This window comes from Selaginella moellendorffii, unplaced genomic scaffold (assembly GCF_000143415.4).
Source record: "Selaginella moellendorffii unplaced genomic scaffold, v1.0 SELMOscaffold_28, whole genome shotgun sequence".
NCBI classification, from domain to species: Eukaryota; Viridiplantae; Streptophyta; class Lycopodiopsida; order Selaginellales; family Selaginellaceae; genus Selaginella; species Selaginella moellendorffii.
The window spans coordinates 1,035,364-1,055,982 of record NW_003314289.1 but is presented as its reverse complement, the minus strand read 5'-3'; the positions used below and the strand labels follow the sequence as shown (position 1 = coordinate 1,055,982).

Sequence of the window (20,619 nt, the reverse complement as noted above, 5' to 3'; positions counted from 1 at the left end):
TGAGAAGATCCCAGAGATCTCGCAAAGAGTTCTGGAATGAATTCCAAAGAGAGTGGAGAGAGAGGATCATCATCTAAGCTGCCGGAGGAGGCACGTCAATGGGCGTGTCCTGGTAGCGAAGTGCGCATTGCCCCGTGAGCATGAGCACGACGGAGATGGAGGAGGAGCACTCGATCCACGCCCTCTTCACCAGCATCGCGATGCACTCCCGGCAAACCTCGTGAGGCGGCTGGTTGAAGCACACGCCCTGGCCGTAAGAGGTAACGTCGTCCCGGCCGTGCTTCACCGTGTAAGTCAAGTTGGTGGCGTTGGGAGTGTTGGCCACGATGTCCGACAGCGTCAAGTTGAGGCTCTGCCAGTACGTGCTCCCCGGCGGGATGGAGGCGTCGCTGCAGTAGCCCGAGAAATCCACCTCCGCCTTGCCGATGATCTTGCACTGGACCGACTGGATCGACACGGCGACAAGCAGCACCGCTAGAGCGAGCTGGAACTTGATCGTCATCTCCATCGCTCGCTCGCTCACTGCAAAGAAAACCGAAACAAAGAGAAAAGAAGAACTTGGAGTGAGCGAACAAGCGTACCTCTTTTATAGCGTGCACGAGAAACTCTCGTCACCGGATTAGCGTGCGCGTTTCTTTCTTTGTCCGTTTTCTCATCTGTAAGGCACCTGTCGAAGATTTAGAAGAACTACCGCGTTTTGGCATTATCTTCTTGCTTCTTCAAACCCAGAGATGCAGAAGGAACACATGTTAGATTCTTTGGAGGTAAGCCTCTCGTATGCTCTTCTTCTTCGCCGCCATATTCACAGTTCGGCTTGCAACTCGTCAGCCTTCTCGTACAGCCTTTTTCTACAACCTCCTCCTCTAACACCGCCTTCAAAACATCCAAAAACTCCTTGGGATCGAGACGTCGCATGATCTCTAGATTTTGTGCTTGGTCTCCACGCTGCGTTCTCGAAAACCCGGATCACGAGTTCGTGAGTCCAATCTGTATTTGCACGGGCCTCCGGACCTACCATGTCTCTGTTCCACGATCAACACCTCTCCCTTGGAGCTTTCGACAAAGATGGGGTCGCCTTCTTGTTCGAAAGCTCCCGAGAAGAACGCTAGGATGGATATCTCCGAAGCGTTCTAATGCATTTCACGTCAAAGCAGAAAAATGTTTAAATGCTAGAAATAGGCTGGTCTAAACAGCTATTAGAAACAAAACTTCTATAGATTACAAAATCTGAAGTGTTAGCGTTCCATTCATAGTCCTCCAAACTACAGCATCAAGTTGCTAACACTTCAGGGCTGAAAAAGACATGCATGTCAGAGATCCATACGATGGAAAAGAATCGTTCAACGGAGTCCACTCCACACTTAAAGGCATTGATGGCTTTGACAACATAAAATCTTCATGGTACATATCGCCATTGCAAGAATAATAATACATGTTTTTGGGGTCATACCTAGAGGCATAAGAACACTTAAAGGCTCCTGCAAGTTGAGCTTGGTGCCGGCACTAAAGAATAATACTATGCAAGTTTGTAAATACAAGATTTTAGCCTTCCAGTGCAGGTTATGTGGGAAAACTAGTTTTCTGGACTTCTTTCAGCTTTGGAGCTTAGTCACCCTGGAGGTACTTCAATGTCATGAGAGGAGAATGAAACTAACTATCTCTTGCCCGGGTTCACAACTAGTCCAGACGAGAGGTGGATGTCGAAAACTATGCTGGAGTGGTCGGAAGAAGGAATAGAAGAACTGCTCTCGAGAGGAAGCTCAAGGAGCTCTCCATTCGGCCTCTGTACGCTTAAATTTGCTTGTGCGGACGCCAAGAGCCGTCAGATAGTTCAACTTTGTGTTTTTGGTTACTAGTTTTCAGAGCGATTGACTTCTTTTCTTTGTCAGGTTCTGGAAGAGATGGTTGGTCGTTTCACAGAAAAATTCTTAAGTTTATTTGTTTCTAACAGTGTCTTTCTCTCTACTAAGAGCTGAGAATGTTTTGCATATGCTTTGATTGGAGACAGATTTCGCCAAGAGTAATGAAGACCTTCGAAAAGGTTGTGGAGGGATACAGCTGCATCTTCCAGCAAGAAACTTCAACTGCAAAACAAAGCATACACTAGTTAGCTGGTGAGTTTACTCAAAGCTAAAGAAAAAGCTATTACCTTTTCCGCTTGTTCCGGATTTCCAGAATAAAGCTCGCGTCCAAAGGTGCATTACCAGCTGCGTGAGAATCGCAACATGAATATCGCGTTGCATTAGCTTGAAAATGTGCGCGATTATCTTGTTATTGCACTCGACGTGGTGGCCATCTGAGTAAATAATCCATGTTTTTCATTCCTGTCGTGCCCAACCAAGAATTCAACTAGGATTTTGAACCCCGGAATTTTCACGAAATCTTATCAGCGCAGGCGCCAAAGGCAGCGGCAATGCAGGGGCGGCGAGCAGTTAGCGAAGCATATTTTCCCCGGAACACAGAATAATTTGACCCACTTGACTAGCCTTGACCATCTGCCACGTGTACTATGCCTTGGCGCCATAGATTTGAATACTCGCCCCCGTCGACGACCAAGGAGGAGCCCATTCTCGCTGACAATCCACAGCGCTTCTGTATGTTCCCGATTCGCTACCCCAGGATGTGGGAGATGTACATAAAGGCCAAGGCGAGCTTCTCGACTGGTGAGATCCGGTTTCCTTCTCGTTTTAGCCGCAATCGTTTGGGGCATTCCAGCTGATCTCTCCCAGGATGCCAAGCACTGGGAGTCTCTCACCGAACGAAAATCATTTCATGAGCCATGTTTTGGCCTTCTTCGCCGCCTCGTCTTGGAGAATCTGAGATCGAGATCCCGGAGGTAAGGCATTTTTTGGTCTTGGCTCTTTGTCATATAGCATTTGCCAGGCTCGGGCATTTTATGGCTTCCAAACATCCTTGCTTTTTCTTTCACAGTGATCTTGAAGCTTACATCTACATTGACGGCTTTTGCTTTTGATTTGAGGCCAATCTCGGCTTGGCTTGGCTTTTGCTCTTGATTCTACCATTTGCTCCGCCCTCCTCTTCTGTTTAGTAGAACAGCCAACCTGTTGGAGATGCGCTCTGGTGAACAATTGTTGTGAGATCAATTTGGCTTTGCTCTTCTGAATCAGGAGAATCGTTTGACTCGGCCTGGACTTTCGGTGGGCTAGCTGGATCTTGTGATGGGAGTGTCAGGTTGAGGAATAGTCGGCAGAAAGTAGAGATTATCTTGAAACTCGTCCGGGTCACTGAAAACAGCCACTTTCTCCGTTGTACCATCATCACTTTGCACTTGGTTTTTCTTCAAGCACTTGGCTTTCACGACCAATGTTTCAGTAAACAAAATGGAATCGATAATTGAATATGCCTTGGCAACATCCATTTTGGGTATAAACATTTGGTTTTTATTTCTTCATTTTCTTTTCTTTTTCCTTTTTTTCTTCTGGTCATCTTGCTGTTTAATTTGATTGGATTATAATGTTTGAAGTTTTATAAAGCTCAAATTTAATAATTTCTAAACACTAAAATGAATTCATGTAAGTATGATTGATTGGCATTTCCTTTTCTCCACAAAAAGTATCAAGAATTGTAAAAATGTTTTAACAAAAATTAAAATTATTTTTTTCATTAAAATGATGATAACTAAAAGAAACATATCAAGAGAAAAAAATTATGTTGAAGGTTAACAATTAAGTATAATTTATTTTATTTTGGCCTTTAACACTTCAGATATTTTTTTATGTACAAGCTTATTGATTGTTATAGGATCTATGCCCTACTACAAATTTCTCATGACATCGTTGATAGTTATTTTTGCGATGTCCTTGATTAATATGTTTATATAAAAATTGACAAGTATACAAATTTCTCTTAACTTTGTTAAAAAATTTATATTCAATAAAAACTATTTTCTTTAGAATTTATATATTTATTTATAATTTGTTTTCATTAATATAAATCTCTTGTACTTGCTATGTGAAATATTACATACATAGTTTGTGTTTTAAAATAATATTTAAATTAATTTTTTAATAAGAAAAATAAAAATAAAAGTATAAATTTAGAGGAGAAAATAATCCAAGCTTGAGTATCCCTCTTGGTAAATCCATTTGCAAGCTAAACTTCATATGAGATAAATTTATTTTATTTTTATACATTCATACTTTTAGTAACTTAATTAATATAACTAAAATACTATAAATAAATACAGTAAACAAAGTTTTATAACAAAATATATAGATTATATGTGGTTAATTATTTTTCTAAATAATATTTTATAAAATAAATATAATTAATTTTTTTCATAATTATAAATATAAGTAGCAGTTTAACCAACAATTTCATCAAGGTTGGAATAAAAAATTATATGTCTACATATTTATAGTTTATAGATTTAGAAAAGCATCCATATAACTACTTTTGAGTTAAAAACTAAATAAATATATAAATTAGATTAATTTTGTAATAAAATAATATATTTTATTTTCATCACTTTTTGAAATTCAAATACTCATGTGCCCTTCCTTCCAAGCAAGGGTCATCGATTTCTTGACACAGTCTGATGAATAATTTCATTCCCTTTCCATCATACACCGGCATGCCGTGTCCGTTCTCAACGTTACGAATCACTCCCGCTCGGGCACAGCCTGCAGCCTGGAAGAGAGCGTCCCACATGCACTTGTCGTCGCCTTTGCACGCTGCTGCAGCAGCCAGCATCTTTGGATCGGTCGGCGCGAACGCCTCGCAATGTTCCGTGTTGTTCGTATACAGCAGGAGATCTTCTCTGTAGCAACTGCTTTCGTCCTGTGCCGGTCCTTCATCTCCAGAGTTTCTCGCCGGGCTCTCACTCGGGCTCTCACTGTCACTTGACGAGGAAGGAGCTCTCTCGCCCCCGTGAGCTTCATCAGTGTATGGCGCCATTGAGAACCCGCTTCGGGCATGGATGCTGCCTCCACTGGCTTGGATTCCCTAGTCCATGAAGGATTGTGCTTCTCAAACTCGTCCCATTCGGCATTGGTAGGCCTCGCAAACATTCCAGGAGCTTTCAAGGCCGCGACATGCACGGGTCTCATGTCGTCTTGCACAGACAACTGCGAGAACAATCTGGATGAAGTGAACAACACAAGTATTGGATGTACTGCTTTGATTTTCTGCAAAGACGTAGCTCTCTGCATAGAGAGCGATGAACTCATCCAGCGTCTGAGGCGACATTTTCCGGCCTGCAAACTTGTCATCCTCGACCTCTTCAAACCGTCCGTGGATGATTTTACAAAAGGCTCCCGACACGTATAGATCACCTCGCTAAACTCGCACGGGGAGAACGCAAATGGATTCGTCTGTCCGATTATCTTCCTCTTCTAAAAACACAAATCCCGTTGGTGGCCTACTCGCCGCAAGCGCTTAGCTTACCATTCTTCCTTACAGCAATGATGGTATGTTCTTAAGTATTCCCTCCTCTTTAGCAACACAATGCTTTTGAGAGCTCCAAGAGTTTCGGAGCACAGACTTTTGCTGCTTGCATTTCCGCTAGTAAGCGTACCACCCTCGCCGTTTTCTGCGTATCCAAGCATCAATGCGTTCCCCTTTGTCCGTTTTCTCATCTGTAAGGCACCTGTCGAAGATTTAGAAGAGCTACCACTTTGGCATGATCTTCTTCAATCACGAGATCACGAGAACACGAGAGAATGAGAACTTCGGATTCTTTCAAACGAGTACCTGAATTAGAATGTTAGCTCTCTCGGAGTAGAATACAAGCGATGCTGCTCTTCTCAGGGCGGGTCGCCGGTGTTTTCTCTTAAGCTGGAAACCTGTTTCACCCTTTGCGGCCTCTTGTTAAGCTTCTTCAAGCCCAGAGATGGGGAAGGCTCCTGGATAGAACACATGTTAGATGCTTTCGAAGTAGAGCATTCTTTACCTCTTGTATGTCCTCTTGTGCCTCATCCTCTTCGCCGCCATTCACACTTCTCGTCGACTTGGTCTTGACACCCTTCGTTTTTGACTTGCGGCCGATCTCGGCTTGCAACTCGGCAGCCTTCTCGGACAGCTTCCTTTTCCTCTTGATTCTACCATTTGCTCCGACCTCCTCTTCTGTTTAGACAGACCTCGTGAGCATTAGAAATACATTAGCGCAGCTGAAAGAACAGCCAACCTGGTGGAGATGCGCTCTGTTGAACAATCGTCGTCAGCTCAATCTGGTTTTGCTCCTCCGACTCTGGAGAATCGTTCGACTCGGAAGGATGGCTCGCCTGGACTTTGGGTGGGCTGGCTGGAGCTTGCGATGGTTCTTCTGGAACAGGACTGTCGGGTTGAGGAACAGTCGGTAGAAAGTAGAGATTATCTTGAGACTCGTCCGAGTCACTGAAAACAGCCACTTTCTCCGTTGTTGTAATATCAATATCAGCATCATTGTCAGCTTGCACTGGTTTAGCCTGCAGCAAGAAAAAGAATACAATGTAAGTCACACCAAGATTCACATAGAAAAACCTAAGGAGTGCTTACCTTCTCAGCCTCAGCATTCAAATCGAACTCATCCTCCCTTTCGACGTACTCCTCGTTCTCTTCCAGCTCTCGAAAATCTGGAGCAAACGCGCTCCAGTTCTCCGTGTAGTCTTTCGCCCAGATATATATCAAGCCTGACATGGAGACCGAAGCCAGAATAGATCGAGTCGGGTGCCAAGCTATGTCGATGAGGCCTTCCTTGGGACACTCGAGCATCCTTGCCAGCTGACCGAACTCCCGGTTCCACACCTGTATCTTGTGCTCTCCTTTCGCACCGGAAGCAGCAACAACAAACTCGGCATCGTTGCTGAAGCAGGCAGTCTTCCACACCGCCTTCAAAACACCGTCCGAGAACTCCTTGGGACTGCTCAAGACGTCGCACTTTTCGGGATCTTCCGCTAGCGCTGCCGCAGCATTTTCTCTCGGCAGCAAGTTCTCGAAAACCCGGATCACACGGTCCGACGAGTTCGTGAGCACGTAGTGTCCATTTCGGCTAAAAACAATCTGTCGGACAGTCGCACCACCCGGGACTTGCACAGTCCTCCGGACCTGCCGTGTCTCTGTATCCACGATCAACACCTCCCCCTTGGAGTTCCCAACGAAGATGAGATCGCCCTTCTTGTTAAAGCTCGCTCCGGAGAAAGAGTACGAGCTCGCCTCTGCCTTTCCCTTTGCAGCTTGGCCAGTGGCGGCTTCCGGAGTTTTGGGTGACGCCGAGAGTGGAAGCTGGTAGCTCTCACCAGTCGAGAGATCGATGAGAAGTGGAGCGCTGGAGAGCGGGCATGCAAGGCAGAGGAGCGGCCTCTTCCTCCCCGGATGGAAGCGAGCGTGGAGAGCTGTTTGATGGAGGGTGGTGGAAGCGATCTTGACGCCTTTGGCAACGTCCCAGCAGGAGAGTGATTTGTCCATGGCTGCCGCTACGAGGTGGTGGCCGCATTTGGACCAGCTGACGCTCGTCACTGGAGAGGAGCAGCTCTTGTCACGAAGCTCGGCGGCCACGCCTCGCGTGTGGAAGTCCCAGATCACGCAGGAGCCATCGGCACAGCCAGCTGCAAAGAACAACATAAAGAGTTGGAACGAAAGCTTGAGAATTTTTTATCTATCCTATCGCGTGTCTGTAAGAAGCAAAAGATTTCTCTAAGAACCAAGAGATCTTGCCTGCCAGTAGCGTTCCACGCCGATTGAAGGCAATGCTCTTGGTGATCCCGTGCTCCAGGAACTCTTCGATCACTTCTGGGAAATCGTTCTGGAAGGGGTCTGCAAGGAATCGCCGATCACAGGAGAAATCCAGAAGAGAAGAACTCACCGAGTAGCGAAAGATTCATCGCTATCCACTGGCGCGCCTAGACAATCGAGCGATGCATCTACGCTCGCTTCCCACAAACCCTACCAAAACCCTAAAATTTTCTAAATGGCTGTTCTTCGCGGGAGCGTGGAGCTAGTGATCCCCATCTGCGAGAGGCCGGCCTCCAAATCCACGCCGCTCGCCAAGCTCTTGCGCTGGCGCTCGCAATCCCGGCACAAGGCGTCGTCGATCAGTACCGCATTGTCGGAGCTCGATGGCGGGCCGGATTCCAGCGAGCTCCTCACGGAGCTGGAGTGGCTGCTGGATGACGCTGTGGAGAGTTGCGTGATCCACAGGCCGGAGAAGAGGAAGATCCAGGGATGGAGGCGCCTCAAATCCGCGCTGGAGCTGGAAGAATGCGGCCGCGGCGACCGCGATGATCTTGATCAAGAGCGCAACGATACCCTAGCCGGCCATGGCGAAATATTTCTTCGCGCGAGCTTGGAGGAGCTAGAACAGGGATGGAAGGAGAGGATCGATCGCCGGCGGCCATTCCAGTACGTGACAGGGAGCTCGCATTGGCGGGATCTGGTGCTTGGCGTCCAGGAGGGAGTGCTGATCCCAAGGCCAGAGACCAAGCAGCTGATCGACCTCGCGGCGGCCGCCATGGATGGAAATTCCGAGCTCGCGCGAGGGGTTTGGGTTGATCTTGGGACTGGCAGCGGCGCAATCGCGATTGGAATCGCTCGGCTTCTCGATGGGAGGGGATCGGTGATCGCTGTGGATGCCAGTGAGGTCGCGATCGCGGTGGCCGAGGCCAATGCTCGACGCTACAAGCTTCAGGTAAGAGATTCTTCCAGTCCAGAGAACGTTCTCTTTCTTCTTTAATCTTTTTATTTGTGTTCTTCGTGCTTGAGTCTAGAGCTTGTTCTTAACGTTTTTTCTTTGTTCTCACGGATTTCTTTCGTGCCTGGCAGGAAGCTGTGACTCTTGTCAAGGGCTCCTGGTTGACGCCTTTGCGCGACGAAGCTGGAAAGCTCTCCGGGATCGTGAGCAACCCGCCATACATTCCGTCCAGGAACCTCGGGAGATTGCAAGCCGAGGTTGGAAAGCACGAGCCAATATGCGCTCTGGATGGTGGCGTCGATGGAATCGACCACCTTGCGGAAATCTGCCAAGGAGCTTGCTGGGCTCTCAAGTCCGGTGGTTTTCTAGCGCTCGAGGTCTCTTCCTTGTGTTTTTCCCTCCTTTTTCCTGCTGAATCTCCGTTTGATCTTGCAGACCGATGGTGGCGAGCAAGCGCAAACCGTCGCAAAGATCCTGTCCGACAAGCCTTTCGAAGACATCAAAGTTGTGAAAGATTTCGCTGAGATGTCTCGGTTTGTCACTGCGTTTCATACGTAACTCTAGCTTTTGATCCCTCTGGTGGTTTTTTTCTTCAAGCTAGTCAACCAGTGGACTAAACACACCGTTGACGAGGCTTTGACTCAATCCTGGCCATTGTATAGTCAACCAAGGCATGTCCGTGCCACGTCTAGACACACGCGGCGCCTCGATGACGGCAGCGTGTTCTTAGCCTTGTCTCTACTGACGCGATTCCAATCTATATGGATCTCCTTTTCAAGATAGACGAGGTAACCTTCAACCTTGCATTGTGCTGGTTTCTCACAACTCTTGTTCGTTTCGAATCTTTTGGCGAGTTTGGAATGGGTTCGTCCGACGGCCCAATGCTTGCGGATGAAAAAGGCAGCGGAACGATTCAAAGGCAGTTCTCTCATGGGGCTTTGCGTTCCGAAAGGAGCATCCAGACGGGAGCGCTTTCAAGGCTCAACTCGTCTGGCTTGAAGGGTGACCTCCAAAAGCCTCTACTGCGAGCCAAATCGAGGGCTTTCATCAAGCCACCCAGCTCGGTTATCCCAACACTGTTCACGCTCGTCGTTGTTCTTGGAACTTTGTCCCTTGGAATTGCTGTAAGTTTCTTTCCTTGTTCTCAGCTTTTCACATCTTACTGACGATTTATGTAGCTCGGGTATACTTCACCGACGCAAGCTGATATAATTCACGATCTCCATTTAAGCTTATCTCAGGTGCAGAACATCTATCACTCATTTGACAGATTATGGTGACCTCCATTTTTTTTCTCAGTATTCTTTCTTTGGTTCTCTCGTGAACTTGGGATGCATGGTCGGTGCTGTTTCAAGTGGAAGGATAGCAGATAGTCTCGGCCGTAAAGGAGTATGTTTTCTATTCAAGTTCGTGCGTTGCTTAGCTGATTCCTTATCACGGCTTGCAGGCGTTAGTAGCAGCAGCTATTCCCAATCTTGTAGGATGGATTATGGTCGCCATGGCAAAAGTAATCAATAACGAACGAAAGAAGAAAAGCTGAATTTCCTTATTTCCAGGATTTGCAATTTCTTTACATTGGGAGGTTTTTGAAAGGACTTGGTGGCGGGATTGTCTCCTTTACTGTAAGTCTCATTTTGTTCCAGCTACATACCGAGTAAAAGTTCTTGTGCAGGTTCCAACTTATATTGCAGAAGTTTCTCCCAAACATATGCGAGGAACTTTGGGTGCCATGCATCAGGTTCGGTGTTTTTGTTTTGTCTCCTGTTTTCTTAAGTTCGGTCCTTGCAGCTGGCAGTAACTGTTGGTATCATGATGGCATATATGGGGGGATTGTTTTTTCAGTGGAGAATGCTTGCTCTAATTGGTAACATTTCTCACGTTTTTAAAAGCCACCTAACTTTTTGCGAGTGTGTCACAGCTACTATTCCCGGAGCGCTACTTTTGATCGGGCTTTGTTTTATCACTGAAACACCTCGCTGGCTGGTATGGGGAAAGATTTCAAATTTCTCCTCAAAATATTGCTTTCCAGGGAAATGCCGATCGTAACAAAGATCTCGCTACAGCTCTTCAGAGACTACGAGGAAAAGATTATAACATAAGCTCGGAGCTTTCTGAGATTCAGGTAATGGTAACGGTGAGTTTCTGCTCTGTAGTTACAATAACATCAAGTGCGTCAGAACGCTGCGGAGGTATCCAGATTGCAGCCCAGCGTGCTAGTTACAGAGCTATTTCAATGGCGACTCTTCCGGCCCCTACTTGTAAGCTATTTCTTCCTTTTTCCGTTTTGTCTCAACATGAATATGGTATTCGTATAGGCAGGAATAGGCGTAATGGCCTTGCAGCAATTTAGTGGAATCAACGGAATCATGCTTTACGCTGGTGAAATTTTCAGCACAGTCGGTAAGCTCATACAAGTTTCTGTGCTCAAAACTCAAATTTTTTTTGCTTGCAGGATTTAAGTCACCAAACGCAGCTTCCTTGCTTCTAGCCATGCTACAAGTAATTCTTTTGTATTGTTCTTATTGCACGTATTAATGTGTTTTTATAACAGGTAGCCGTGACGCTCACCTCAGCAGGATTGATGGAAAAGGCTGGAAGACGTTTGTTATTGTTGGTATGAGCTCAAAATGATTTCTCCCTACTAACAGCGTCTAAATCATGTATAGTTATCATCGGGAGGCATGGCTCTCAGCGCTTTTCTCGTGGGATTCTCATTCTTTCTACGCGTAAGCTTAAAAAGATCCAATGGCTTGCGAATGTTCGTGTAACATTTTCTTTGCTTCTTTTTCCGACAGAACATAAAGAATCCATCTCCTGAAATGGACACATTCATCAACGTTCTAGCACTTTGTAGCCTTCTGGTAAGAAAAGAACGAGCTTTTTGAGAAAGAAAGCGTTCTAACTTGCTTCCAGTTTTATGTGGTATCATTTTCATTCGGTCTCGGTGCCATTCCCTGGGTTATAATGTCGGAGGTAAGAAGTTTCCAAGCTCTCTTTTGCTGTAAGTCTAAATGCTGGCTTTGCAGATCTTTCCTTCTCGTGTCAAAGGCCTGGCCGGAAGCCTTGCTACGCTAGTGAATTGGTCTTGCGCCTGGGCCGTGACACTAACCTTCAACTTCCTGCTCAACTGGACATCTTATGGTACGCGTTGTTTCATAGCGCTGTCTCCAGAGCTCATGTAAAACTTTCTCACGCAGGTTGCTTTTGGCTATACGCATCGATTTGCCTCGCCACAGTTATCTTCGTCGCTCTCTTTGTTCCGGAGACTCGAGGTCGCACTCTAGAGCAGATTGAGGCTTCGTTTAAATAGACGATTCAAATCGGACACCCAGTGGATCATCGTAGAAAACAAGGTACCTATTCATTTTCCAACTTGTAAACATCGAACGTGATTTTACCTGCGAAGTAAGTTTCACTGCTCGGTCTGAATGATAAGTCCAATGGGGCAGTGGTCGCTGCCATCAAGCTGAGGAAGAACATACGAATCCGCGACATTGGAAACCAGTCCTTGAGAAACAAGGAAGTAGTCCAACCTCCATCCTATCATAAAAAAACAATTGTTTTGTAAGTTTGTAAAGTAAAAGCCATACCTTTGTTCTGTGGTCTAGCATTGCTGCGATAGCTCCAGTACGTAAAACCAACAGCCAGTGGATGCTGCTTTCGAAACGTATCCACGAGTCCTTTGTCTATGAAATTCGTTTGGAAGGAGGTCCGCTCTTCGCACGTGAATCCAGCGCTCCTTTTGTTTCCCTACGATCCAAAAGCCAGCGTTGCATTGATAGGACTTAAAGCAAGCGATTTACGTCTGGATCGTAGATGTCAATCTCTTCGTGCGCGCAGTTTAAGTCACCCGTGACAATCACGGGCTTTCTCTTCTCGAGCTCCTGAGAAAAGATTACTGTATGAGATTATTAGAGGCTAGAAAGCTTTACCAGCAAATATGTGCTGAATGCAGGATCCCACTCCGTTGTTCTGTAAGTCTGATGCAAAGAAAATATGGAAAGTCGAAAAGAAAAATGAAAGAAAACGTACCAGCCTCTCTAAACGTTGTCCGGAGTTTGGAACGTAGACAGAAACTAGGAAGAATGTATCAAACTCGGCTGTGACGACGCGGCCCTCGCCATCATGCTGAGAAATTCCCAATCCATACGTCACAGACACAGGCTTGATCTGCGATGATGGATCACAAACTCAGTGGAAGGAAGAAAAAGTAAATACCCGTGATATGAGAGCGCAACCAGAGTAGCCAAGCTTTGAACTGCTGCAAGTCCAGAAACTATTAGAATAGCCACCCAAGATCTTCTGTTTGATCGCCTCCACATCTTTTTCCTGCAAAGAGCTTTACTTAAGAAATGCCCAGCCACCTTGAAACCAAAAAGCCAGACCTGGAGCTTTGTTTCCTGGAGACAAAGGACGTCGAAATCTTCCGAGTTTGCGAGACGAGCCAGTACCGAGCCTTCTTCTTCCAGCTCGTTTTTGCGCTTCATGCATGCCCGCAAGCCATTGACGTTCCAGGAGATAACTTTCACCAAGTTCTTCTCGCTTGGCGGGGACGAAGGCCTCATTGTGGACGGATCATAAGCAATCCAGTCGGGCTTGGGCTTTTTGTGCCGGAGTAGAGTCCACGGGCTGGCAGATTTCTCGCTGCTTACTTCGAGAGCGGTAGTCGTCGTTGTCTTTCGTCTGGAAACTTTCTTGGAGGATTTCTCGACTGTAGTCTCCGTTGTTTGGACCCGTTTGAGAGCTCTCACTTCAGAAGTTTCTCCTGCTAGAGTTGAGAACTAGTTGTCAGGAAATCACAGTCTGGGGCTACTTACCAGGAGTCTCAAGCTCTAAAAACTCTGTGATCTTTCCTAGAAGCTCTTGCTTGGTGCCTTTAGTAGAAGCGTTCATCTTCCTACGCACGAAAAAGAACAAGAAAACAAAGGATGTGAAGGAAAAGAAGAAGAAAAAAATATTCGCTCACTTCATGAGGCTCCTGAGCTGAATCACCGTCATTTTCTCGAGCTTGTTCTCGGTCCGTAGCACAAGCAGCTCATTCCGGAGGATGGAAGCCATCGAAATCTCCTTCTCCTCTCTATCAATGCGCTAATATCTCGCCTAGAAAAACAAACGCTCGATCGATGCGCCAGGAAAAACGCTACTACTTACACGAATCTCCAGCCGGATCGATCGGCGCAAACCTACATTCGCTCGAAGAGACGAGAAAAACCCTCTTTCCTTAAACCCTAACCCCGCCATAACATGAAAGGGGCATATTCTCTCACCTTTTGGGCATTATCCATTTCCCTGGGAGGAGCTTCTCGGCGATGGCGTCGTCTCCTTGCATGCCCCATCCCTGTAAGTAGCGCCGCGCCAATCTCGATCGTAATCCACATCCATTCCAGGTCTCGTGGCTAGAGCGTCTTGCGATTCTTCTTCTTGCTCTTCCAGGTAGGGCATTCTCGGATTTCTCTCATTCCCATCGATTCCTCGATCTTTCTCCAGCTTCTCGGCGCCTCTCCGGCATCGCGCTGTGAAATGTAGCAGCGCCAGCGCCAGCCGGAGGGAATTTTCTCTCGGCTCATCCGCATTTTCTCTTCTTTCGCTCGCTGGATTTGCCAGAGCCGAGAGCATTCCCACGGAAGCTCCCAAGCAACTCTGTGACAACGCTTGCGAATCGGAGCTCGAAAATGTGTGGTAACATTTCTTCTTCTTTTTCTTTCTCTTGCTGTCTGTCACCTCTCTAGAATTGATTGATTGGATTTTTCTTGAAGGCTCCAATGGTGACTACTCCATCCGGACTACAGTACAAGGACATCGTCCTCGGAAATGGCCCATCACCACCGATTGGATTCCAGGTCTTCTTTCTTTCTCCTCCTTTCTTCTTTTTTCTTTTTTCTGATCTATTTGGTCTGTGGCCTCTGTGGTTTTGTTCTTCTTCTTTGTTTTCGGATTTCCTTCTGGTTTATTTCGTCTGTGTTGGATTTTTTCCTCGTGCGTGTACTGAGTTTCTTCCAGTCTTGTTTGTGTGCCAGGTCGCAGCAAACTACGTCGCCATGATTCCTTCCGGACAAGTCTTTGACAGGTACAAGCTTGTTTTCTCCAGCATGATTGATTGATTTGGTATTTCGCAGCTCGCTGGAAAAAGGAGCGCCTTACATTTTCCGTGTTGGAGCCGGATCAGTAAGCTCTCGAGTTCTTTCCCTTAGAACCTTCTTTGCGGATCTGATGAAAGCAACGCTTTTCGTAGGTGGTGAAGGGGCTGGATGAAGGAATTTCGACCATGAAAGTTGGTGGCAAACGTAGGCTCTACATTCCCGGCTCTGTAAGTCAATGGCCTCGACTTCTTTTTTGTCATGAGCTTTCACACGAAATGCTGACGAATGGAACACTTTTTTTTCTCACAGCTGGCATTCCCGCGGGGGCTGAATGCTGCTGCTGGTAGGCCGAGAGTTCTTCCGAACACACCGGTGGTTTTCGACGTGAGCTTAGAATACATCCCTGGCTTATCCGACACAGATTTTGAGTGAAAAAAGAGATTTCTTCATTCTCGGAAACAACCAAAGTTGATTATATGAAATCAAGGCAATCTGCGACGCTCAGGTTCAGGTACGGTAAGCCTTTTGCTTTTGTTTCCTTTTCCTGTCAAAAGAATCTAGATAAAATTTCACCTGCTGTATGCGTTCCTGTTTGGTTCTGACTTTTCTCTTCTCCATTGAGCCTAAACTTGCACAGTGACCTTCCGGCCGTTTCCACCATCGTGATGAATATCATCGTTGCCGTGCCTCGACGCCTCATACTTTTCACCGTCTCCCCACAGCGCATACGCCTCCTCTCCGTGCACAGCATCATCGCCAACTTGCAGCTCGTCGTCCGGCATCCGGAGTGGCACAAAGAGCCGGATGGCGAGCAGAATGATGGTGGTGGCCACGATATTCCAGCCGATGATAAACAGCGCTCCTGCGATCTGCCGTCCAAACTGGCCACCTCCGACACCTCCGTAGAAGCCACCCCGAGAACCAGTCACGGGCACGAAGTATGAAGTTAGAACCGGCTCGGCTAGCAACCCCGTGAGGCCTCCTCCGAGAACTCCGGCCACGGTGTGCGTGTGGAAGACGCCAAGAGTATCATCCACCTTTTGGAGCAGCGTGGATCGTCTGTGAACGACCATCATGGTGAACCAGGGGATGGAACCGGAGCAAATGCCCATCACGATAGCAGCCCAGGACTGGACAACACCTGAGGAAAAAGAAGAAGATCAGTGAGAGGTAGAGTTTTGGATTTGGGAGAGTTTCTATACTGACCAGCTCCTGGAGTGATGCAGACGAGGCCAGTGATCATTCCCTGGACAGCACCGATGACCGACGGCTTGTTGAAGAACGTAACGTCGAGGATCGTCCAGACGATGAGGCTGGTTGCGGCGCAGATGTTGGTGTTGAGCACGGCGATGGAGGCGTCGATGTTTGCAGCGTAGGGGTCGCCGCCATTGAATCCATTCCAGCCCAGCCATAGCATCCCAGCTCCGGTGAGTGTGAGGAGAATGTTGTTCGGTGGGAATCTCTCCCTGTCCTTGGTCAGCCTTGGCCCAACCTGTGGATCACAGCAGAAAAAGATATTTTTTAGAGCTTTCTTTCAGAGCAATTGTCACCACAATGGTGTGAAAGTGGAAATGGAAAGATGGCCACCAGTAAAGGAAGAGAGTGATCCAAATATCACGCAATTCACAAGGCTTCCATGAGTGGCAATAGATAATTGAATCAAGGTGAGCAGGCAAGCACGTTGGAAAATGAAATGATACATCCAGCTCATCAAATCTAAAAGAATATCAAGCACAACACACCAAAACCAAAGGAGAACCACAAGGAGATCATCAAATCAAATAAAAAAGGACTCTGTTTTCTTTGGAATGGGGGAGTTCTTACCCAATAGGCAGCAACAAAACCAGCAGTGCCAGCCGAAACATGGATGACATAGCCCCCAGAGTAGTCAATCACCCCCCAGTGGAACAAGAATCCTCCACCCCACAAGCTATAGGCCCCCACAGTGTAAGAGAAAGTGAGCCACAGTGGAACAAAGATCATCCAGGCCCTGAAATTCATCCTCCCCAGCAGAGACCCAGCAATGAGGATGACAGTGATTGCAGCAAACACAAACTGGAAGTAGACCATGGTGGCCATTGGGTAGAATGGAGTGATCTCTGCAGTCTCCACGGTCCCATTCTTGTAGTAGTGACCAGAGGAAGGGATGGATGCCTGCTGCATGAGGTACTTCTGGCCAAGGGCCACATCTGCCTTGCCCCAGAATGGGAGGAGCTTGTGACCAAATGCCATCCTGTAAGCCCAGCCCACCCAGCAGATGAGCACTGCAGCAAAGGCATAGAGTGCCATGAAGGCTGAATTCACTGCCCACTTCTTCTTGACAATGGAGCCATAGAGGATCACCAGGCCTGGAACGCTCTGCATCCCCACCAGTGTGGCTGCTGTCAGCTGCCAGGCATTGTCTCCCTTGTTGAGCCACTCTGGGACTGTGGCTGCCAGAGCATAGGCTGGAGTTGCTGGAACTGTTGCCATGATCTTGATGATCTTCCTCCTATATTCTTCCTAGATTCTTCTTCTCCTTGTGATCAGAGCTATGCCTCTGCAAGAATTGCCTATCAAGGATTGAGAGATTGAAGGGAGCTCAGAGACACTGCCAGAGATTCAATGAGGAGACTGATCATACAGTACCAAGAATCTGGATCAATTCCAGGACAAGAGGGGTGAAAACAAGAACCTGGAGGGAAGGAGACAATGGGAAGAATCCTTACCCGCGCCTGTGAGCTCCATAGCCAGGAGCTTCAAAAGTCCAAAGCAGGGGAGCTTCCAGCAAAACAAGGGATTCTTCTTATTATTCCTTATAATGCCCAGCTTTTTGGCCTAAAACGCCCCGGTCCGGGGTTCGATCCGGCCAATTAAAGGTGCATAAGCATGGTTAGTGGGCTAAGTCAACCAAAAGCGGGCGCCTCCATTTCTGACTGCGAAGTCAAGTCTTGCGAAAAGCTTTCACGCGAACGCGCAGGACGCTTTACCTCCAACATTGACAGCATAAAAATTTAAGAACCATATGTACCAAAACTGTCAAGAAATAGCAATTTCATTCAAAACCATGTGTGGAGACTGAAAACCATGCATAGAGGTTAGAAGAAATATGACTCACAAACACTTCCATAAAGTTTGGAGTTGACGAATTCATCGCGCAGGTAATGGCCAGCTGATAGAATCAAGATCACGTCCCATGCTCTAGGAAGTTCTTTCGTGTTGAATTTTTCTATTCGGTGACGCGACAAGATTCTTTGAGTGTATGTGCTGCACGTTGTCGAATTCATTAGTATGGAGCTTGAAATCCAAGACTTAACTTCCAGAATTCTCGCGCTCCGCGACGAGAGTTCCTCCACGGATCCAGCCAAGCTCTCTCGCGGCACGATTCCAATTTTTTTTTTGCTCTCCTCTTCTTAGCTTCTTAGAAAGAATCTCCACAGTTTTCCACCTCGCACTGTGGAAAGTACTTGGGCGGCTTGCTTCGGTATCCCAGCCGGCGCTTCCGACAAGTTAAATGCTCCAAGAGCTTGCGTTCGTCGTAGTGCTTGGTCCTGCAAAGAAAAAACCAAAACAAAGCAAGAACAAAGAGTGAGTTTTCGAGTCGACGAATCGGGAAAACGAGAGATCTTACTTATCTCGAGAATCCGGAAGTGGTGGCTTCCAAAGCAGCGCGCAGCGTGGCCGTCGAGGATTTCTCTCCAGAGCCAATGGAACGAGACGAAGCTTGTCAGCTTCGCTCTCCGTCTCACTTCCTTTACACGCCGAGGTTTCGTCACCGCCTGCTTCGCTCTCACCGTCGCCTTCGCCTTCGCCTTCACCTTCACCACCATCGTCAAAGCTTGTCACTGGATGAAAACTTTCACCAAAGAGTCCTTCACGGCCCGAGGACAAAAAAAAAAGCTACGCCTGTTTCTACCACCACCACCATCACTTGCGAAGATCTCGTGACTCTGGCCTGCTAGAACCTTTCTCTGTTTTACCATGAGTCGGGCTCGCGAGCTGAGATTCGAGATGAAGGAGCTTCAGCTGTGTCCAGCATTTCTGGAGCTCGTCCTCGATGTCTTTCCGGTACCTGAGAAGAACGAACTGCAAGGCCTCGTACTTCTTCTGCAAGCTCTCCGAGTCCGCCGACTGTGTCTCGCTGTGGAGAGCTTCCAGATCTTGCTTGTACTTCTTTAGCTCATCGCCGAGTGCTTCGTACTTGCTGCGCAGCTGAGACGGCGATGCCGTGACTGCCTTTCGCTGAAGGTCGCGGAGGTCGTCTTTGCATTTGTTGAGGCTGTTCTCGAGGTCGTCGTATTTCTTCTGGAGTGGCGCGTTCAAGGTGCGGGTCTTGGAATCACGACGGAGCTGGTTAAGTTCTTCCAACTGGAAAAAACCAAAAAAGAAAACTTTTAGAAGAGTATGAACAACAACGAACAAACAGTAATCAAAACAAAAGAATCAAAGAAACAAACCAAAGCTCAAACAAGAGAATAAAAAAAACGAACCATGGATCTCACGATGCACGAAGAGAAGCCTGAGAAGCTAGAAAAACAATCGATCTAAGTGAAAGAAAGACAAAGAAAAGTGTAAGAAATCCAGCAACAAAGAGAAAGAAAATCTACACACAAAATCGTGAAGGATCAAAATCTAGTGTACCTTTCTGGCAATTTCTGGATCGGCATTGGAGAGCCTGGCGGCAGTGATGGCGCTGCTCTTCCTTCGCGATCGCGGAGGCGGCCGACTGGTTGGGAGCTCCTCGGTGGGCGTGGTGCATCCACAAACCGCCATAAGCAACATCCCTCTCCTCTCCTCACTCGACGTAACCCTAGAAATGCCAATGCTGACTTGGCTGACACGCGTCAAAATATTGGCTGCCCACGTGAACAATATGTCACTGACAAGCCTTTAATATAGGTACACGTGGAATCCCACGTGATTTTGAACACTTCTATATTTATGCTCCATCATAAACCAAATTTAGAAACAAAAACAAACTTAGAAGTTAATCTAACTACAACCACCTTTTGGGTGCCCTGTGCATTCTCGACAGTAGTTTCCAGCCAAGTATCAACGGGGCAAGCGCTGTTCTTGGTTGACGAAGGCTCGCCTCTAAGCAGGATGACCTTTGTGCCGCTGTTGGTATTTTCAAGTGGCTTTGGATCAGACGAAGGCAATCTCAACAGAAGGCCGCCACCAGAAGAAGAGTTGGCGCTGCTGCTTCATCTACACATGCAGCCGCTGGATAGTCTTATCGATCACTGGGAAAAGCGAGCACAGATTCTACTGCAGTGCGCTGTAGCGTCGTGGAGCGCTTTGTTGAAGACTGCTACGTAGTCTCCAGGGGTTTCTTCCCATGGAGGAGCTTTTCTGCCACCAAGTCGCGGAGATCCACAGCAACAGCAGGCTGAGCCGGTGCTAAGTCGTGAGCCGCTCAATACCCCTGGCTAGAGTCTGAGCTGACAAACGCTGCCAGTACGAGTCCCAGTCACTGGCCTCCTCCCGACCCTACCTTACCTCGCCGGAAGCTTGGTATAAGGATCTGGACACTCCTCCCGCAGGCTGGAACAGCTTTGCGACTTTGCAGCCAATTTTCTACGCGCTGAACCGACAGCCTCCCTTTCCTTGCCTTAACGAACCGCGTTTGCTCTAGCTCTCTCACCATTGTCGGCAGAGGCAATCCTCGACTGCGTGAGAGCTCTCCGCTGGAAGTGTACCTCTCGGCTATGAAGAACCGGAGGCTAACCGTGCTGCAGCCAGCATTTTGGATGGAGCAGTGTGGAAGGTGATTTGTACCATCGCCCTTGGCCCGAAAATCCCACACGATATCTTACATGCAGCAATGGAAGCCAGAAATGTCACGAGGACAAGCTTGAGAGATCCCATTCTACTCGTTACTAGTTGATGATTCAGTGGAGCGAATGATGATTTAGTGGAGCAAACCACACAAAC

General features: G+C 47.4%; 8 protein-coding genes across 14 annotated transcripts; 4 read left to right on the top strand and 4 right to left on the bottom strand.

Annotated features, from left to right (window-relative positions):
- Positions 1-2,509: 2,509 nt before the first annotated feature.
- LOC112348258 (putative ribonucleoside-diphosphate reductase small chain B) lies at positions 2,510-3,124 on the top strand. The gene is made up of 3 exons (XM_024680439.1): positions 2,510-2,663; positions 2,716-2,836; positions 2,932-3,124. The coding sequence occupies exons 1-3, from the start codon at positions 2,510-2,512 to the stop codon at positions 2,972-2,974; spliced, it is 318 nt and encodes a 105-aa protein (XP_024536207.1). The 3' UTR covers positions 2,975-3,124.
- A 2,546-nt stretch (positions 3,125-5,670) lies between these two features.
- Positions 5,671-7,874, bottom strand: LOC9645296 (protein RBL). The gene is made up of 6 exons (XM_024680627.1): positions 7,802-7,874; positions 7,654-7,752; positions 6,496-7,544; positions 6,146-6,425; positions 5,912-6,084; positions 5,671-5,864 (listed from the first exon to the last, which is right to left on the bottom strand). The coding sequence occupies exons 1-6, from the start codon at positions 7,818-7,820 to the stop codon at positions 5,766-5,768; spliced, it is 1,719 nt and encodes a 572-aa protein (XP_024536395.1). The 5' UTR covers positions 7,821-7,874; the 3' UTR covers positions 5,671-5,765.
- On the top strand, positions 7,820-9,201 carry LOC9645295 (release factor glutamine methyltransferase). Its single transcript, XM_024680633.1, has 3 exons — positions 7,820-8,623; positions 8,758-9,003; positions 9,062-9,201. The coding sequence occupies exons 1-3, from the start codon at positions 7,907-7,909 to the stop codon at positions 9,182-9,184; spliced, it is 1,086 nt and encodes a 361-aa protein (XP_024536401.1). The 5' UTR covers positions 7,820-7,906; the 3' UTR covers positions 9,185-9,201.
- A 3-nt stretch (positions 9,202-9,204) lies between these two features.
- Positions 9,205-12,231, top strand: LOC9630389 (sugar transporter ERD6-like 4). Of its 4 annotated transcripts, none has more exons than XM_024680630.1 (19): positions 9,226-9,750; positions 9,805-9,867; positions 9,926-10,015; positions 10,074-10,133; positions 10,183-10,248; positions 10,299-10,364; positions 10,415-10,490; positions 10,545-10,609; positions 10,656-10,748; positions 10,804-10,884; positions 10,942-11,026; positions 11,079-11,125; positions 11,178-11,240; positions 11,293-11,352; positions 11,422-11,487; positions 11,540-11,599; positions 11,653-11,767; positions 11,824-11,979; positions 12,076-12,231. In XM_024680630.1, the coding sequence occupies exons 1-18, from the start codon at positions 9,388-9,390 to the stop codon at positions 11,934-11,936; spliced, it is 1,632 nt and encodes a 543-aa protein (XP_024536398.1). In that variant the 5' UTR covers positions 9,226-9,387; the 3' UTR covers positions 11,937-11,979; positions 12,076-12,231. The 4 variants fall into 4 exon arrangements, 3 of the variants coding, with proteins under 3 accessions (XP_024536398.1, XP_024536397.1, XP_024536396.1); XM_024680629.1 differs by having other exon boundaries at positions 12,033-12,231; XR_002993009.1 differs by having other exon boundaries at positions 9,205-9,750; positions 11,178-11,236; positions 11,824-12,231.
- On the bottom strand, positions 12,039-13,857 carry LOC9645294 (DNA-(apurinic or apyrimidinic site) lyase, chloroplastic). Its single transcript, XM_002975518.2, has 10 exons — positions 13,778-13,857; positions 13,593-13,726; positions 13,444-13,523; positions 13,012-13,391; positions 12,845-12,955; positions 12,659-12,796; positions 12,559-12,606; positions 12,430-12,510; positions 12,217-12,376; positions 12,039-12,166 (listed from the first exon to the last, which is right to left on the bottom strand). Exons 2-10 carry the CDS (start codon positions 13,682-13,684, stop codon positions 12,039-12,041), a joined length of 1,218 nt encoding a protein of 405 aa, XP_002975564.2. The 5' UTR covers positions 13,685-13,726; positions 13,778-13,857.
- A 15-nt stretch (positions 13,858-13,872) lies between these two features.
- LOC9630388 (peptidyl-prolyl cis-trans isomerase FKBP16-3, chloroplastic) lies at positions 13,873-15,155 on the top strand. Its single transcript, XM_002975701.2, has 8 exons — positions 13,873-13,966; positions 14,014-14,059; positions 14,114-14,300; positions 14,383-14,466; positions 14,644-14,693; positions 14,743-14,791; positions 14,859-14,933; positions 15,016-15,155. The coding sequence occupies exons 1-8, from the start codon at positions 13,936-13,938 to the stop codon at positions 15,136-15,138; spliced, it is 645 nt and encodes a 214-aa protein (XP_002975747.2). The 5' UTR covers positions 13,873-13,935; the 3' UTR covers positions 15,139-15,155.
- A 50-nt stretch (positions 15,156-15,205) lies between these two features.
- LOC9630387 (ammonium transporter 3 member 1) lies at positions 15,206-17,498 on the bottom strand. 2 transcript variants are annotated; one of them, XM_002975517.2, is made up of 4 exons: positions 17,415-17,498; positions 16,531-17,245; positions 15,913-16,198; positions 15,206-15,847 (listed from the first exon to the last, which is right to left on the bottom strand). In XM_002975517.2, the coding sequence occupies exons 2-4, from the start codon at positions 17,176-17,178 to the stop codon at positions 15,330-15,332; spliced, it is 1,452 nt and encodes a 483-aa protein (XP_002975563.1). In that variant the 5' UTR covers positions 17,179-17,245; positions 17,415-17,498; the 3' UTR covers positions 15,206-15,329. The 2 variants fall into 2 exon arrangements, with proteins under 2 accessions (XP_002975563.1, XP_024536399.1); XM_024680631.1 differs by having other exon boundaries at positions 16,531-17,258; positions 17,415-17,477.
- A 311-nt stretch (positions 17,499-17,809) lies between these two features.
- On the bottom strand, positions 17,810-19,475 carry LOC9645293. 3 transcript variants are annotated; one of them, XM_024680635.1, is made up of 5 exons: positions 19,327-19,475; positions 19,176-19,229; positions 18,317-19,053; positions 18,003-18,236; positions 17,810-17,952 (listed from the first exon to the last, which is right to left on the bottom strand). In XM_024680635.1, exons 1-3 carry the CDS (start codon positions 19,465-19,467, stop codon positions 18,613-18,615), a joined length of 636 nt encoding a protein of 211 aa, XP_024536403.1. In that variant the 5' UTR covers positions 19,468-19,475; the 3' UTR covers positions 17,810-17,952; positions 18,003-18,236; positions 18,317-18,612. The 3 variants fall into 3 exon arrangements, with proteins under 3 accessions (XP_024536403.1, XP_024536402.1, XP_024536404.1); XM_024680634.1 differs by having other exon boundaries at positions 17,810-18,236; XM_024680636.1 differs by lacking the exon at positions 19,176-19,229 and having other exon boundaries at positions 17,810-18,236.
- Positions 19,476-20,619: the final 1,144 nt, after the last annotated feature.

Excerpts from the sequence above, each read along its gene's own strand:
- LOC112348258 (XM_024680439.1), top strand. The coding sequence starts at position 2,510 with ATGCCTTGGCGCCATAGATTTGAATACTCGCCCCCGTCGACGACCAAG. Across the intron at positions 2,664-2,715 it reads CAAGGCGAGCTTCTCGACTG|CTGATCTCTCCCAGGATGCC; the intron begins GTGAGATCCGGT and ends GGGGCATTCCAG. Across the intron at positions 2,837-2,931 it reads CTGAGATCGAGATCCCGGAG|TGATCTTGAAGCTTACATCT; the intron begins GTAAGGCATTTT and ends TTTCTTTCACAG.
- LOC9645296 (XM_024680627.1), bottom strand. Across the intron at positions 7,545-7,653 it reads GCGTGGAACGCTACTGGCAG|CTGGCTGTGCCGATGGCTCC; the intron begins GCAAGATCTCTT and ends TGTTCTTTGCAG. Across the intron at positions 6,426-6,495 it reads TGAATGCTGAGGCTGAGAAG|GCTAAACCAGTGCAAGCTGA; the intron begins GTAAGCACTCCT and ends TTCTTGCTGCAG.
- LOC9645295 (XM_024680633.1), top strand. The coding sequence starts at position 7,907 with ATGGCTGTTCTTCGCGGGAGCGTGGAGCTAGTGATCCCCATCTGCGAG. Across the intron at positions 8,624-8,757 it reads CTCGACGCTACAAGCTTCAG|GAAGCTGTGACTCTTGTCAA; the intron begins GTAAGAGATTCT and ends CGTGCCTGGCAG. Across the intron at positions 9,004-9,061 it reads GTGGTTTTCTAGCGCTCGAG|ACCGATGGTGGCGAGCAAGC; the intron begins GTCTCTTCCTTG and ends TTGATCTTGCAG.
- LOC9630389 (XM_024680630.1), top strand. The coding sequence starts at position 9,388 with ATGGATCTCCTTTTCAAGATAGACGAGGTAACCTTCAACCTTGCATTG. Across the intron at positions 9,751-9,804 it reads CTTTGTCCCTTGGAATTGCT|CTCGGGTATACTTCACCGAC; the intron begins GTAAGTTTCTTT and ends CGATTTATGTAG. Across the intron at positions 10,249-10,298 it reads GCGGGATTGTCTCCTTTACT|GTTCCAACTTATATTGCAGA; the intron begins GTAAGTCTCATT and ends GTTCTTGTGCAG.
- LOC9645294 (XM_002975518.2), bottom strand. The coding sequence starts at position 13,684 with ATGGCTTCCATCCTCCGGAATGAGCTGCTTGTGCTACGGACCGAGAAC. Across the intron at positions 12,607-12,658 it reads GACAACGTTTAGAGAGGCTG|ACTTACAGAACAACGGAGTG; the intron begins GTACGTTTTCTT and ends TCTTTGCATCAG. Across the intron at positions 12,167-12,216 it reads TGCTAGACCACAGAACAAAG|GATGGAGGTTGGACTACTTC; the intron begins GTATGGCTTTTA and ends TTTTTATGATAG.
- LOC9630388 (XM_002975701.2), top strand. The coding sequence starts at position 13,936 with ATGGCGTCGTCTCCTTGCATGCCCCATCCCT. Across the intron at positions 14,301-14,382 it reads GCGAATCGGAGCTCGAAAAT|GCTCCAATGGTGACTACTCC; the intron begins GTGTGGTAACAT and ends TTTTTCTTGAAG. Across the intron at positions 14,792-14,858 it reads TCCGTGTTGGAGCCGGATCA|GTGGTGAAGGGGCTGGATGA; the intron begins GTAAGCTCTCGA and ends CGCTTTTCGTAG.
- LOC9630387 (XM_002975517.2), bottom strand. The coding sequence starts at position 17,178 with ATGGCAACAGTTCCAGCAACTCCAGCCTATGCTCTGGCAGCCACAGTC. Across the intron at positions 16,199-16,530 it reads GTTTTGTTGCTGCCTATTGG|GTTGGGCCAAGGCTGACCAA; the intron begins GTAAGAACTCCC and ends TGTGATCCACAG. Across the intron at positions 15,848-15,912 it reads CTGCATCACTCCAGGAGCTG|GTGTTGTCCAGTCCTGGGCT; the intron begins GTCAGTATAGAA and ends CTTTTTCCTCAG.
- LOC9645293 (XM_024680634.1), bottom strand. The coding sequence starts at position 19,467 with ATGTTGCTTATGGCGGTTTGTGGATGCACCACGCCCACCGAGGAGCTC. Across the intron at positions 19,230-19,326 it reads ATCCAGAAATTGCCAGAAAG|ATCGATTGTTTTTCTAGCTT; the intron begins GTACACTAGATT and ends TCTTTCACTTAG. Across the intron at positions 19,054-19,175 it reads CGTGCATCGTGAGATCCATG|TTGGAAGAACTTAACCAGCT; the intron begins GTTCGTTTTTTT and ends GGTTTTTTCCAG.